Source organism: Eulemur rufifrons, chromosome 30 (assembly GCF_041146395.1).
Source record: "Eulemur rufifrons isolate Redbay chromosome 30, OSU_ERuf_1, whole genome shotgun sequence".
Classification (NCBI taxonomy): Eukaryota; Metazoa; Chordata; class Mammalia; order Primates; family Lemuridae; genus Eulemur; species Eulemur rufifrons.
This window is the reverse complement of record NC_091012.1, coordinates 142,772,416-142,786,251: the sequence shown is the minus strand read 5'-3', so window position 1 is coordinate 142,786,251 and position 13,836 is coordinate 142,772,416. Positions and strand designations below refer to the sequence as shown.

The window sequence follows — 13,836 nt, the reverse complement described above, 5'->3', positions numbered from 1 at the left end:
CCCACAGCCTACATGACCAGCTCACATGACCAGCCCACAGGCCATGTGACCAGCCACGTGACCAGCCCATAGCCCATGTGACTGTCACAAAGCCCACGTGACCAGCCTACGTGACCAGCCACGTGATCATCCCACAGCCCATGGACGGGTTCTCAGCTTCAGGAAATTGCAGTTCTACTACAGTTGATGATTCTGATTGTCCCATCTCCTCTGAAGACAATCCCGTGACCTCCGCCCAGGATGTCCCTTTACCAGGTCAGAGCTGAGCCATCTCCTTTTCACAAATCACAAAAGACTTACCCTGCCCCTCCCCACCACCGGCCTGAGGTAGGGATGCACGCTTTAGTTCTCAAAAACGAGTGAAGGATGTTTTAAAGACACAGGAAATGTTTTTTTTTGTTTTTTTTTTTCCAAGCCATTCACTCTTTTTCACTGCTTCTGTGATTTTTAATGGGGTTTCCTTGTATATTTTTACAGCAGTCCCTGGAGGAAAGCCTCCTACCCCATGACTATTCCCACTCCATCTTTTAACACACTGACTGCCACACTAGAAAAAAAAAAAATTTCCCCCAGGGCCACGGTGCTTTCTTAAAACAAAACAATCCTTTCTAATTTGTTACGTTTTTATTGTCTTCTGTGCATGAGTTCTAGGCAAATCAATCCACACTTTTAGAATTAAATTGTCAATATTCATTGGAACAATGAGAACATCAACAAGTAAGATTTTCGTGAACCAACTGCAAGGTTTTGCTTCATGAGGCCCCAGGCTCGAAACTAGCCTGAGTTAAATACAACTCCCTTGGCAGCCGGTGTGTTAAACAATTCTGATCTTATAAAATGCAACGAAAAGTTCACTTTAAATCTCAGGTCCTTATTGTTCTCCGTGTGGAGAATAAAGCTAATGATTTATCACAGTCCACAGGGAGCTCTTGAAAGCTAAGACCAAGAAATGTTCCCTCTGGAGGCAGCTCCTAGGGCCCCCTTGTTTCCACCAACCAGGGACGTTGGCTAAGTTTCCTTTCCTCCCTGTCCCCACCTTCTCTGCTTCTACCGCTTGGTGTTTACCTTCCTCCCAGAACGTTCTACAAAGACTTGGTGACTCTCCTGCAATGTCCCACCTCCCGGCTGTGGCAGGAAGTGACTTCAGGTGCTTCCTCTTTTAAGGATTCTACAATGGTCCATAGCCTGAGGAGGCAAAACTCAGAGGATTCCCAATGGTCCATAGCCTGAGGAGGCAAAACTCAGGGATGGAAAATCCACATCGCGATGTCAGGTTTGGTGATCTCGTCCTGTGTTCTCGGTTCTTGCTGTGCCCTTGGCTGGAGGTTGACCAGACACACCAAGTACGGCAAGCACGAGGTGACATTTATTGAGGGGGAGCAAGGTAGGATTATAGAGCAAGCGCAAGCTACAGGTTTACAGAGCTAGACACCTACGCTACGCCACAGATGATGACCGGACCCCGTTTCATAGCAAGAGAGACCTCTTGGCCAAGGGCACCCCAGAAATACCCTAACACTGAGTGGCTGGGCATGAAAAGGGAGGTCAGACAGGCCTGGTCACGCCCCCTCCCTTCTTGGAGATGTCCTTTGTAACTCATTGACAGGCCTAAGCCTGTGCAAGACAAAGGTTAAACCACACCTGCAAGTCCTCAGTTTACCCAATAGATCTTGGGAGTCCATGTCCTGTGGCTCATCTCTGATTAACACACTTCCTTAACTGAAAGCCTTCCAAGCCTTTAGGCAAAGCTTCAGTGCATTCGGTTAGCTGTGAGTGCTTAAGATTTTATTTTAGTTCACATGATACACACTTTTAGTTAAGGACGGATATTTCAGAACTATTCAAGGCAATGTTCTACATAAGAAATCACGTTAAGTCACTGTGCATTCATTTGTTGCTTTTGCCATGATATAAACACATTACACATTTATCTGAATATTTTATAATGAGTATATTGAAGCATGGTAGAGGGAGTTATCTCCTATAGAAGTCAGGAAATAAGACCTGGATTAATAAAATAAAAGCTGGATTAATAAAATAAAATACTCTATTAACAGGGCAGGAATACAGTGTTAGAAACGGCTGACAATATTGAGAATTGCTTTGGAATTATAATCATGCTTAGAATCATGAAATGTTATAAGCCTTTAGATGCTCTTCCTTTACCTTTGATCCTAGTTTCTGTTCTTTTTGCAAGCTGTTTACGAGGGAAAGCAAAAATGACAAAATCTGCAGGAGAGAGAAAGGAAAAAAGAATTTATTGGAGAAAGAAAGAGGCTGAGTAGGAGAAATGAAAGGAAAGAGAAGGAAAATAAGAAGAGATGCAATGGAAAAGAACTTTGTAAGGTGGTGAACATTGCAAGTAAAATGAGAAAAAGACAAAAGCCATTTCGTGAATTGCAGACCTCAGGCAGCACACAGAAGAAAACTTTAGCACCAGGGCAAAGTTATTGCAGGTGAAGATTTTGTTCTTGGCTGGCATCGGTTCCTGGCTTGCAGAGCAAAAGACCAGTTATAACTTAACCTGGAGAATACTTTATGCCACAAAGGGTGTATTTTTGAGTACAGACGTGTGTATCGTTTCAGAAACAATTTCCTAAACTCGATCAGATTGTTATTTTGTATTGATCACCTGACTGCTATAGCTGTCATGCGCCATATCAGTGAAACCCAAAACTTAATCTGTGTCCGTGTTAGACACGGCCCTTGGGAAATGATTAGAATTTTCCCAATGGACTTACCCACCTGGATTTATAGAACTAAAAGTGCAGTAAAAGGTAATACAGAAGACACACTAATTCCTTGGTCTATGATCTTAAAAATCAAGTTAAACTTTGCTTAGAACTTGGAGGGTCCATAGCTCAATCCATTCTTGAGCTCCTGAGAGATCTGTGAGCACCAGGCGGGGGGTGGCAGCTCTCTTTCCAGGACTGGGGAAGGATGGTTGAAAGAAGACAGGGCTGGGATTACCTCCCTTCCCATCCTCCCACGAGCCGCACCTCTCTACGGATCCACACCAGGCATGGGCGAGATATCCGTGCGTCCCCAGAGCAATTCCATCACAAATTAGGAAACAAAGATCCTCTACCGCCCCCCCCCTTTCCTATAAATGGTATTGGAGGAGGACCGAGCTGTTCATGCTAAATAAATAATGAGAATTTTTAGGACATGAGTCTTCCTAAAGCGTTTTGAAAAATCTACTCGCTAAATAGCGCAAATTGATTCTGTTCACAGTAGCGTGACTTGAGTCTTGCCGGCAGCCTGTCTTTGTCATTTGGTAAGGAGTTTGCAAGAGCCCACAAGGGACTGAAATTGCCACCAAGTGAGCTTGGAAGTAGACCCTATTTCCAGCTGAACCCTGAGACGACCGTCACCTCACCAACACCTTGAATTCAGCTTCAAGACAGACCCTGCTGGAACCAACTCCACACTTGTGACTCACAGAAATTGCGAGACAATCCTTGCGTGTTGTTTTATGCGGCCGGGTTTTGCGGTCCTTTGTTACGCAGCGATTGGTGACTGCTATACGCGGCAGTGGATCGGAGTGATCTTGTCCTGAGGTTGGAACAGCCGGGCAGGGGACGGAGGTGTTTAGTTTGGGTGGCTATCGGCAAACTGGTAGACACCGTGGGTGCAAGTTCCCTCTTCCACAAGCTCCAACACAACCAGGGCCCCATTGGAGGCTGCCTTTTACCCAGACGCTCACACGGATGAGCGCAGACGTCTGGGACGTTAAAAGGGGTTTGCGTTGCAGTTCCTCACCAGAAATATCTGCTTGCTTGAACCAGAGAAAGAATTAATGTAAATCAGCTTCTATGACTTGTGACTCTTCAGATCACTCATGCGGTCTCTCCTTTTTGCCGGAAAGAGAAGGAAAATGAGAAGAAATGCAATGGGGAAAAACATGGTCTGGCTCCAGCCAGAAAATATCCTACACCGCAGAGCAACACTAACGCTCAGTCTGGGTGATACATTGTATCAATGCTAATAATTACTACGCAACAGTATCTTACTCACAGTTCGTGCCATTACTTGTGTAGGCAGAGACTCTTGGCTCCATTCCTTGGTATTATTTTATGGAATCTTGATGATTTTCCTTAAAAAAAAAAAGTCAAGATTTTTCATAATTTTTACTTTCCATGAGGAATCCCTAGTGTTCAGATTACGGCAGAAGGGCCCTGTGTTTTCCGGGGCTAGATCTGGGGTTAAAGACCTTCATTCTCAACCCAGTATTTTCCGGGCATTCAAAAAGCATCACAGTGGTAGACAGGATGAATCTTACCTGCCTCGCTTTGGGAGACTATTCTGTCGTCTCTTGCTCACAAAGCCAACATGCAAATATTATTTTTGGAACCGTCTCAGGTGTAACTTACTCATGGTAACGTCTAGCCAGGCAGGAAGGTGGCTGAACAAGCTCCAAGGTATGACTGTCCCAGACCCTTTAAGACATATTTGTTTTCCTTTTTTTATGTTCTTTTTTTTTTTTTTTTTGTTGAGACAGAGTCTCACTTTGTTGCCCAGGCTAGAGTGAGTGCCGTGGCGTCAGCTTAGCTCACAGCAACCTCAGACTCCTCGGCTTAAGCGATCCAACTGCCTCAGCCTCCCGAGTAGCTGGGACTACAGGCATGCGCCACCATGCCCGGCTAATTTTTTCTATATAGATTTTTAGTTGTCCATATAATGTCTTTCTATTTTTAGTAGAGACGGGGTCTCGCTCAGGCTGGTCTCGAACTCCTGACCTTGAGCGATCCACCCGCCTCGGCCTCCCAGAGTGCTAGGATTACAGGCGTGAGCCACCGCGCCCGGCCCTTTTTTTATGTTCTTGAGACCTTGGTTATTTAAAAAAAAAAAAAAAAAAAGCCAAACAAACAAACAAAAAAAAAAAAAACTCTATCTACGGGAGAGGCATGCAAAACACGAGCTATTTTTGTTCTCTCTGTAACTAGTTACAGATTGAACTTTAGACGCTGGCTTGATTCATCCCTAACCACACTCAAGACAAACCTATTAATGTCTTTCTTTGCAAGGCTCGGAAAAAGGAAGCTGGTCAAGTCAATATTGGTAGGGAAGCAAAAATGGATTTTTTCCACGCTTCTGGGTTCTTTGACAGGGCTGTGAATTAAATGGGTATATAGCAGGTTAACAGGAGGAAAACCATTTTAAATATGTGCACACATGTGGGACTCCCACAAAAAAAAAAAATAAGACCGTATGTTTCAAGCTTATATAGTATTTTGAGCTGCAGGAAGAGATAGAGGCTGGGGCTTCTTGTGTGTGTGGAGTGGATACAGTTATGGGAGGGTGGGGGAGAGTTATATGGTGAATAAAGGTTGCCTTGTCATGCAGATAAAAGTCTCTCGGGTTATAAAAGTGGTGTAGAGCAGCCCTCTTCCTGATACAGACCTTTTAATAATATAGATTTCCTTGATAGATGTCAATTTCTTTTGCAAAAGGGCAGCTTTGCAGAGCTACTCCTGTGTCTGCACTTTCTCCGAATAACCAGCTCCAGTGATGCCAAAGAAGTATACTTCGGGGGTGGCCTATTCTGTCCTCGCTCAGTCATGTTTTGGGGTGGTGCGTCTTGGGCCCCAACAGTTTCAAAAGAAGGTAGAAGGAATTTCGCCACAGTGGAATATTTGCTAATCCTCACCCGGTTAAGAGGCTCGACAAAGCAAAGCACTGTTATGAATCCACGTAAAAGCCAACTGGCCTTATAAAGTTTCATTTAATTTATAGGTGGTAAAATTCACCTGCTGAAAGGATACAATTCAATTATTTGTAGCTAATTTGCACAATGTTGCAGCCGTCACCGTAATCTAGTTTTAAAATGTTTCCACGGGTCCAAATGGAATCGCTCAGGCGCACGTATGGTTAATTCCTCTTCCCCGCATTACACAGCCCCAGACAAACACTAACTGTTGACTTTTTGTCTCTACAGGTTTATCTTTTCTGCACATTTCACATAAATGGAATCATACACTCTGCGGGACTTTTGTATCTGGCTTCTTAGCAAGCACAATTTTTTTTTCTTTTTTTTTTTTTGAGATTCATTCGTGTGGCTGCATGTGTCTGAACTTCTGACTTTTTGTGGCTGAATAATGTCCCATTTCTCGGACAGACTGCCGTTGGTTTATCTGTGCACCCCTTGTGTTATTTTCACATTTTGGTGACTGTGAATAGTGCTTTGTGTATGAGCCTTTTAAGCGGAAACACATGTTCGTTTTTCTTGGGTGTACCCTTGAGAGTAAAATGCTGCGTCCTATGGTGACTTTATGTTTACCATTTTGGATAACTGCCAAGTTATTTTCCAAAGTGGCCGCACCTGCCGCCCCCCCCAACCCCAGGTCACCGATGTATGATGAGAGTTATTTCTACAGTTGTCCAGATTCTCATCAATACTTGGAAACGTCTGTCCTTTTGATCCCAGCTGTCCTAGTGAGCATGACATGGTGGCTTTTGTTTGCATTTTCCTAATGACTAGGGACTACAGAGCATCTTCTCAGGTGCTTATATACCTTCTTCAGTAAAATAAAAATCTATTTGCACCTTTGGCCCATTTATCCGTTGGGCTGTTTGCCTTCGTACTATAAAGTATTGATTTGCAAATATTTTTCCACCCCTCTGTGGGTTGTCTCACCTTTTTGAAAGGGGCAGGCAACTTTGCAAAAATAACAGGGAAATACCTACCTTCCCTGGTAATGGTTACGGGTCAATCCCAGCAGGCTCCCTGCAGGAGTTCTGTTTTGCACAAGCTCTGAAAAGAGCTGAAAGGACAGGAAAGAGATGTACATCTCTCCCTTTCAAAAGTGCTGTGAGAATCTGCTTTTTACAGCCTAAGGAGTTCCTGAGCAGACAGCAGGGGGTGAGCTGCAAGCCTCAAACATCCTGCAATAATCCCTTCTCCAAGGAAACGCCGGAAAGCAAGCCTTGGACTCGGACATCCTGGCGGTTTTTATCTACCTGCCGCCAAGAAGAAAGGAAGGGTTGGACGCAGCAGTTTCTCCCCTGTCCCTGCCACTCCACAACCCCGTTTAAAAAGCCTCAGTAGCTGGTTTTGGGGTCAGCACATTCTTCCTTGTCCACTTTGTGCTGGTCCTGTCCCCAGCCCCAGGGAAAACTAAATAAACCTCTTCTTTCAACCGTAATCTCTGCCTAGAAATCTTTCTCCACCCACGCCGAGAGCACCTCCTAAACATTCCACCCTAACGCTTTTCATTTTCTTACTGAAGTATAAAAGCTTTGAAACTGGATAAACTAATTTATCCAGTTTTTTTTTTAATAATGGATTTGGCTCTTGGCGTCTTATCTACAAAAGTCTTTTTTAAACCAAAACGGAAAAAATAAGACCTTCTCCTCTGCTTTCTCCTGCAAGTCTTGTAGCAGCGTTGGCTCTTACATCTGGGTCTCTAACCCCTTCCGAGTTAATTCAGATGAAGGATGTGAGTTAGGGTCTCTGTCCATCTTCCTGCCTGTGGACAACCAAGTAACTCAGCATCACGTACACTTGGATTTGTGATCCGCCACTACATGCATAGTTTGCCTAGCTGAATGTTTGAGCTGGGCACTTAGAGCTTTGGTTTAAAAATCGTTAGCATGAGGATGCAACCAGCGTGAGACGGAGCCTGCAGGCTAGTCTGGGGGTGCAGAAACCCCCTGTGCATGGGTTTCCTGGGGTCCACCGGCCTCTTCCCATGATTGAAGCACCAAGGAAGGTTGGGGGAATCTTGGTTTCTGCGAGGCTCAAAGCAGACACGGAGGGGGTGTGAGGTCGGGGTAGTTCTTGCTACTCCAGTGAGTTCTTCTCTGGTTACCTGCCTAACCGGTCAGGCCAGTGGCAAATGTTCAAACCTGTTTGCAAACCTCAAAGAAACAGAGCCTGGGGTCTCCGGGGGAGGTTTAAACTTTAACTTGCACATTGTTAATCTGCCAGGGCCCTTATCTTAGCCAAGAGTCAAAGAGCAGACTTGCAGGCGTCCCCTGAGATAAAGGCAGGCCCCTTCCAGCTCCTGCCAACCAGCTCCCTCTTCCACACCCCCTGGCTGGCCCCGTCCCTGTGTCCTTATTGGAGTCCTGGGGCTCAGCTCTGTGTCCTTCCTCTGGAGGGCTGCAGGCCACAGCTGCTTCTCCGGGGGTCTTTTTGCATTTTCCCTCCGCTCCCAGACCTGCTGCAGGCTCCCTATGCTCAGGGCTTGTTTTGCAACACGTGGCCGGAAAAATGCACAGCAAGTGTCAACAGAAAAGGAGCCACACTCTGTAAAATAACTTAAAGAGGTTTATTCTGAGCCAAATTGGAGGACCACTGCCCCGAGGGACGCCCAGGAAGCCTTGAGCAAATGGACTGGCCGTGGCTGGGTCACAGTTTGGTTTTATACATTTCAGGGAGGCAGGGGATACAGGTAAAGTCACACATCAATACGTGGAAAGCGGACTTTGGTTTGGCCCAGAAAGGTGGGCCATCTCAAAGGGGCCGGGGCTTACAGGTGACAGGTGGGTTTAAAGACTCTGACTTGTCATTGGTTAAAGGCATGAAGCTTTGTCTACAGGCTTGGGATGTTTTAAGATAAGGAGCTCTGTTAATCAGAGACAAGACACTGGCCATGTATTTGGTGTGTAAACTGAGGACCTGCAGGTGTGACTAGCACAGCCTCAGCCTGTCAGTGAGCCACCAAGGATGTCCCCAAGAAGGCACCAAGGATGTCCCCAAGAAGGGAGGGGCGTGATGGGGCAGGTCTGACCTCCCTCCTCATGGCCAGCCACTCAGTTTTAGGGCATCCCCTTGGCCAGGAGGGGTCCATTCAGTCAGCCGGTGGGGAGAGCCTTAAGACTTTATTTTAGTTCACAAAACAAATGACGTGGGAGTTAAATACTGACAGCGCTAGGGGACAGGAGAGGTGACACCGACTCTCTGCTTGGCCAAACTGTCGCCAGCCTCCCGATCCTCCTCCCAGGCCCAGACGTGCAGGTCCCTGTGAAATGCAATGTTAGCAAGGACCTGCTCAGTCAGTTGGGCAGGAAGCCCCCACCCTTGGTATCTGGTCAGTTCCTCATCCCCCTCCCCCTGAACCCAGGTGCCGTCTGCTCACCCTGGCCTGTCCTCGGCCAGAACCCCTGAGCCCTGCTGTCTCCTGTTAGTAAATTTCCATCTGCAGGTGCCCTGGCCTTGCCCCTTGGCTGTAAATCTGCACTCTCCCTTCCCATATTGGGAGTTGAGGGCGGTCTCCCCATCCCTTGCAGAGCCGTCCTTGACTCAACACGGTGACCAGAATGAAGTCTTCTTGCCCACGCTTTGACGAGTGACAATGAACATATATATATTTTTTTCTTTAACAGAGTTTGCACTCCAAAGTAACCTAACCTCCAAAGGGTATTTTTTAAAATCCCAGCCTCTTTAGAGGCAGCTAGAACCTCTGCAATTTGAGGCACATCTATTCCTGGAGTTGGTCCCATACGTGGGGGAAGAAGTGGAGGTTTTTAAGCAAGAAGAAGAAAAAAAAGATGGACATTTCTTCTATAATTTTTTTTTTTTTTTTCTTTTCTTTTGAGCTGAATTCGCTGCATGGAGAATGTGCTTTCTGGAAACCAAAGAGAACACGTCATTCTTGTGTTCCTTGTTTTTCACAGTTAATTGGTGGAGTGTGATTTTTTTTTTTTTTTAAAGGATGCCAAGAAGGTGACATGTGCCCTGATAAAGTTATGGGGTGCCCTGCAGCCTCAGGACAGAGGGTGATGTGATCTATCTGGGGATGGCCTTTAATCTCAAAGCTGTCTTCCTTTTTGGAAAAAAGAGTCCATTTGGAATGTTCCCAACACAGAGAAATGATAAATATTTGAGGTGAGGATAACCCACTTGCCCAGCTTTGGTCATTACACTTTGCAGGCTTGTATCAAAATATCACGCAGAACCCTTAAATACGTCCAACTGCAATGTATACATATGATGAAAAATAAAAAGAAATTTAAAAAAACCAAAGTGGTGGATTGTGTGATTGTATGAAAAATCTCAAGAATCTACAAACCTATGGTCAGAAATACTAAAAGAATTTAGCAAGAAAAAAAAAAAAAAAGGTCTGCTTTATCCGAAGGCAGAACTTGGGGAATGACTCCTTTTTTTAAAATGTTGAGGCCAGGCGCGGTGGCTCACGCCTGTAATCCCAGCACTCTGGGAGGCTGAGGAAGGAGGATCGCTCAAGCTCAGGAGCTCGAGACCAGCCTGAGCAAGAGCCAGACCCCATCTCTACTAAAACAGAAAAATTAGCCGGGCATCCTGGTGCATGCCTGTAGTCCCAGCTACTCCGGAGGCTGAGGCAGGAGGATCGCTTGAGCCCAGGAGTTGGAGGCTGCAGTGAGTGAGGCTGATGCCACAGCACTCTAAGCCAGGTTTGTGGTCATTTGTTATAGAAGCCACTGGAAACTCGTACACACATAATCACAGGTTTGGGATATTAGGGTGGACATATCTTGGACATCCTGGGGGCTCATTCTTCAGCCCTCTCCAGGGCGTGGGTTGTCATTTCGGCCATGGGTTGCTTTTGGTCTGGTGGACACATGCTTGTGTTGGGAATGGCCATCTGGACTCCCTGTGATTAGGGTGAGATCCCGGTGAGGATGTGTGACACAGGAGTGTCACGGACTTTTCAACCATAATGACTGGTGCCGACCTGGGACACTTTACATGTGCTTCTAAGATCAGCTCACAGCAGAGGGAGGAAATAACTCGACGGCTCTGGCCAGGCACGCGGAGACGCCTTTTGCGAGTCCTGAGGAATAGACTGACACGCGTGTCTATCCTCCTTCCAGTAAAGCGTTAGCAAATCAAATTCCACAGCAGTTTTCATTGAACACCAGGATGTTCTTAGGCTGTGATCAGTTGGAACGATTTGAGCACAAAAGGTTTGTTTTAAGGGGTCGGCCAACACCGTTGCAAATAAACTGAAAGCTGAGCTGGCCTCGAGCTGGCCCTGTGCGCCCCATAGATCAGCGGTCCCCAACCTTTGTGGCACCAAGGACCGTTTTCATGGAAGACAATTTTCTCCCACGGACCGGGGAAGAAGGGGGGATGGTTTCGGAATGATTCAAGCCCATGACATTTATTGTGCACTTTATTGTGATCATTATTACATTGTAACATATACTGAAATAATTATGCGACTCGCCATAGGTTGGGGGCCCCTGCCATAGACGTTTCTACCTTTGTTATTATTTTTTAGGTTGTGCTGGACACTTCCTCCGGGGCCCTGTCTGGGTGGCCCCTGGCCCCGGGAACCTGGATTCTATGAATGCTGCCTCCGTCGGCTGGGATTTTTCCCTGGATTTGGGTTGAGTTCAGGCAACAGACACCCCCACAGGATGGGGGCACAGAGGGCTGGGGGAGGGGTGCCTGCTGCCTGGTTAGCAGGGCGGCATCCGTTCCTCCGCCTGAGACCCTCGCCCCTGCGGGTGGCCCCTGCTACCTCCCGCTCTGGACTCTAGAAGCCTCTATGCCTGGGGGTGATGGTGGCTTCTTGCTTCCCAGTGGGGTCTCAGAACCCCATTCTCACCTGGCAGCTAGTAGTGGACACTCTCTTCCTTAGATGCCCTTTGTTTTTATTATTTATTTATTTATTTTTGAGACAGAGTCTTGCTCTGTCACCCCTGAGTAGAGTGCAGTGGCATCATCACAGTTCACTGCAGCCTCAAACTCCTGCGATCAAGCCATCCTCCTGCCTCAGCCTCCCGAGTAGCTGGGACTACGGGTGTGCACTACCACACCTAGCTAATTTTTCTATTTTTAATAAAGACGGAGTCTCGCTCTTGCTCAAGCTGGTCTCAAACGCCTGAGCTCGAGCGATCCTCCCGCCTCGGCCTCCCAGAGTGCTGGGATGACAGGCGTGAGCCACCGCGCCCGGCCCTTAGATGGCCTTTAATCTCCCCCTTTGAGTGGCCCGGCTACTTCCCGCAGGGTCCCTGGTGGATAGACTCAGAGAGGAACAGTGTGATGTCCCCCTAGTATTGGGCTCTGGGGACACAGGGTCCCAGACGTGCAAGGGGTCTGAGCTACACCTCCGTCATCAAGCCACAGAGGGTGGGTGTGAGGATGAAACAGAACTGACTGAGAGAACATGCTGGCCAAATTTTAGGAATGTAGGAAGAAAAGCTGCCTTCCTGCTGTACGGCTGAAGCCTCTCACAATTGTCGCTTTGCCCAAGGCTCAAACTTTCCGTCCAGACGTGTCCAGCGTGTTGGGAGAGCACCTGGCTATAGCATGTGCTTCAAATCAGAACGAGATACAGTCATTTGATTTGGCGATAAAATAACGCATCAAAAACCTTAGCTCAATAAGGTTCTCTTGCTTTCCTGCGGACTAGCGTAGACCTGGTTTCAACAGGGGCAGGCATGTGCCCACTGGAAAGACGCCATTTCTCCATTTCCAGTTGTTTCCACACATGGCTGTTGGAAACGGAAGTCTTGAGTGACTTGGTGCTTCCAGATAACCCCTGCCCTGCAGACTGACGCAGGAAAGAGGGATTCCCTTTTGTTCTTGCTGCTTCCTGACATCTGGAATGTGATGGCTGGCGCCGCCACAGCCATGGTAACACCATGAGGCGAACTCTCCGTGGGAAAGACAGTAGAGCAGGGAGTTGGCAGGAGCCTGCTGGCCCTGGGTTGCTTCTTCTGGGCTTCCTTTTACTTGCGAGAGAACACACCCTCCTCTCATTTCAGGCATTCTTATTCTCAGCCTCTGTTCCCGGCAGCCCATGGCAATTTCTAACTAGCATGGTGAGGACTCATGGATTGTGAGCGTAATGTGCAAGAAATGAATCAACCTTTGAGATCAATGAGTTCTCAACAGCAGAGACCAAGCCGCTCTCACTTTCCTCTGTTGTGTGAAAAAGCACAGGACCTGACCGAGGTTGGAGATTCCTCCCCGCAATCTGGTCGGGTTCTCTTGTCTTCTCACAGCTCGGGCCTGTGGGGGGTGCCGTCCTCGTCCTCCTGGCAGGAGCAGAACGGGAAGTGTCCACAGCACGGCTGCAGCCATGGCTTCCACATGATGTTGCTCACGGAAAACTGCTCGGGCACAGGGCTCAGGGTCTCCCGGTGCCGGGCCACGGCCTCGCCCACCCTTGCCAACACTGTGTGGTACAGGGGCTCCAAGGCGGGGGACAGGGGCCGAGCCTCGGAAGGGTCTGCGGAGAGGTCGAAGAGCAGAGGGGGACTGTGATGGGTCACACCCTCCCCGGAGCAGGGGCACGTGCCTCGGCCGTAGCAGGCCCCTGCTCCCTCGGGGTGGAACTGTGGTGTCATGTAGTGGACCTTCCAGACTCTTCCGCCTGAATGCAAACAAGAAGATGGTTAGGGCAGCAGAAATCCCCGCGGGTGTGAACCCTGCACCCAGGTGTCACCCCCGTGAGATCGGCGTTAATATCCCACGGTAAAGAAGGAGAAAGGGATACGAGGTTGTTCACACAACTGCAACCTTTGTGTTGTCAAATCAGAGCCTCTGCATGTGCGTGTGTGTGTGTGTGTGTGTGTGCATGTATCTACATGGGACACCCCAGGGACACACAGGCAGAGGGACCTGTCCCAAAGTGCTCAATGTGGCTGCCTTGGAAAATTAGAATCATAGACATTGTTAGGTAATTTTTACCTATTTCCTATAGGTATCCATCCATCCATCCATCTACCCATCTATCCATCCATCTATCCATCCATCCATCCATCCATCCACCCACCCATCCATCCACCCATCCATCCATCCATCCACCCACCCACCCATCCACCCACCCACCCATCCATCCATCCACCCACCCACCCATCCACCCATCCACCCATCCATCCATCCACCCATCCATCCAT

General features: G+C 47.8%; 1 protein-coding gene across 3 annotated transcripts in view; it reads right to left on the bottom strand.

Moving 5' to 3' along the window:
• Positions 1-10,976: 10,976 nt before the first annotated feature.
• The window catches only part of ARSD (arylsulfatase D), a 23,493-nt gene continuing 20,633 nt past the window's right edge, over positions 10,977-13,836 (bottom strand). For 2 of the 3 annotated variants that reach the window (XM_069464516.1, XM_069464517.1), the window contains exon 10: positions 10,978-13,310. In XM_069464516.1, the coding sequence (XP_069320617.1) occupies positions 12,934-13,310 (377 nt within the window). In that variant the 3' untranslated portion in view covers positions 10,978-12,933. Of the gene's footprint in view, positions 13,311-13,836 lie in introns of all 3 variants that reach the window. The other variant, XM_069464515.1, reaches the window with a different exon arrangement.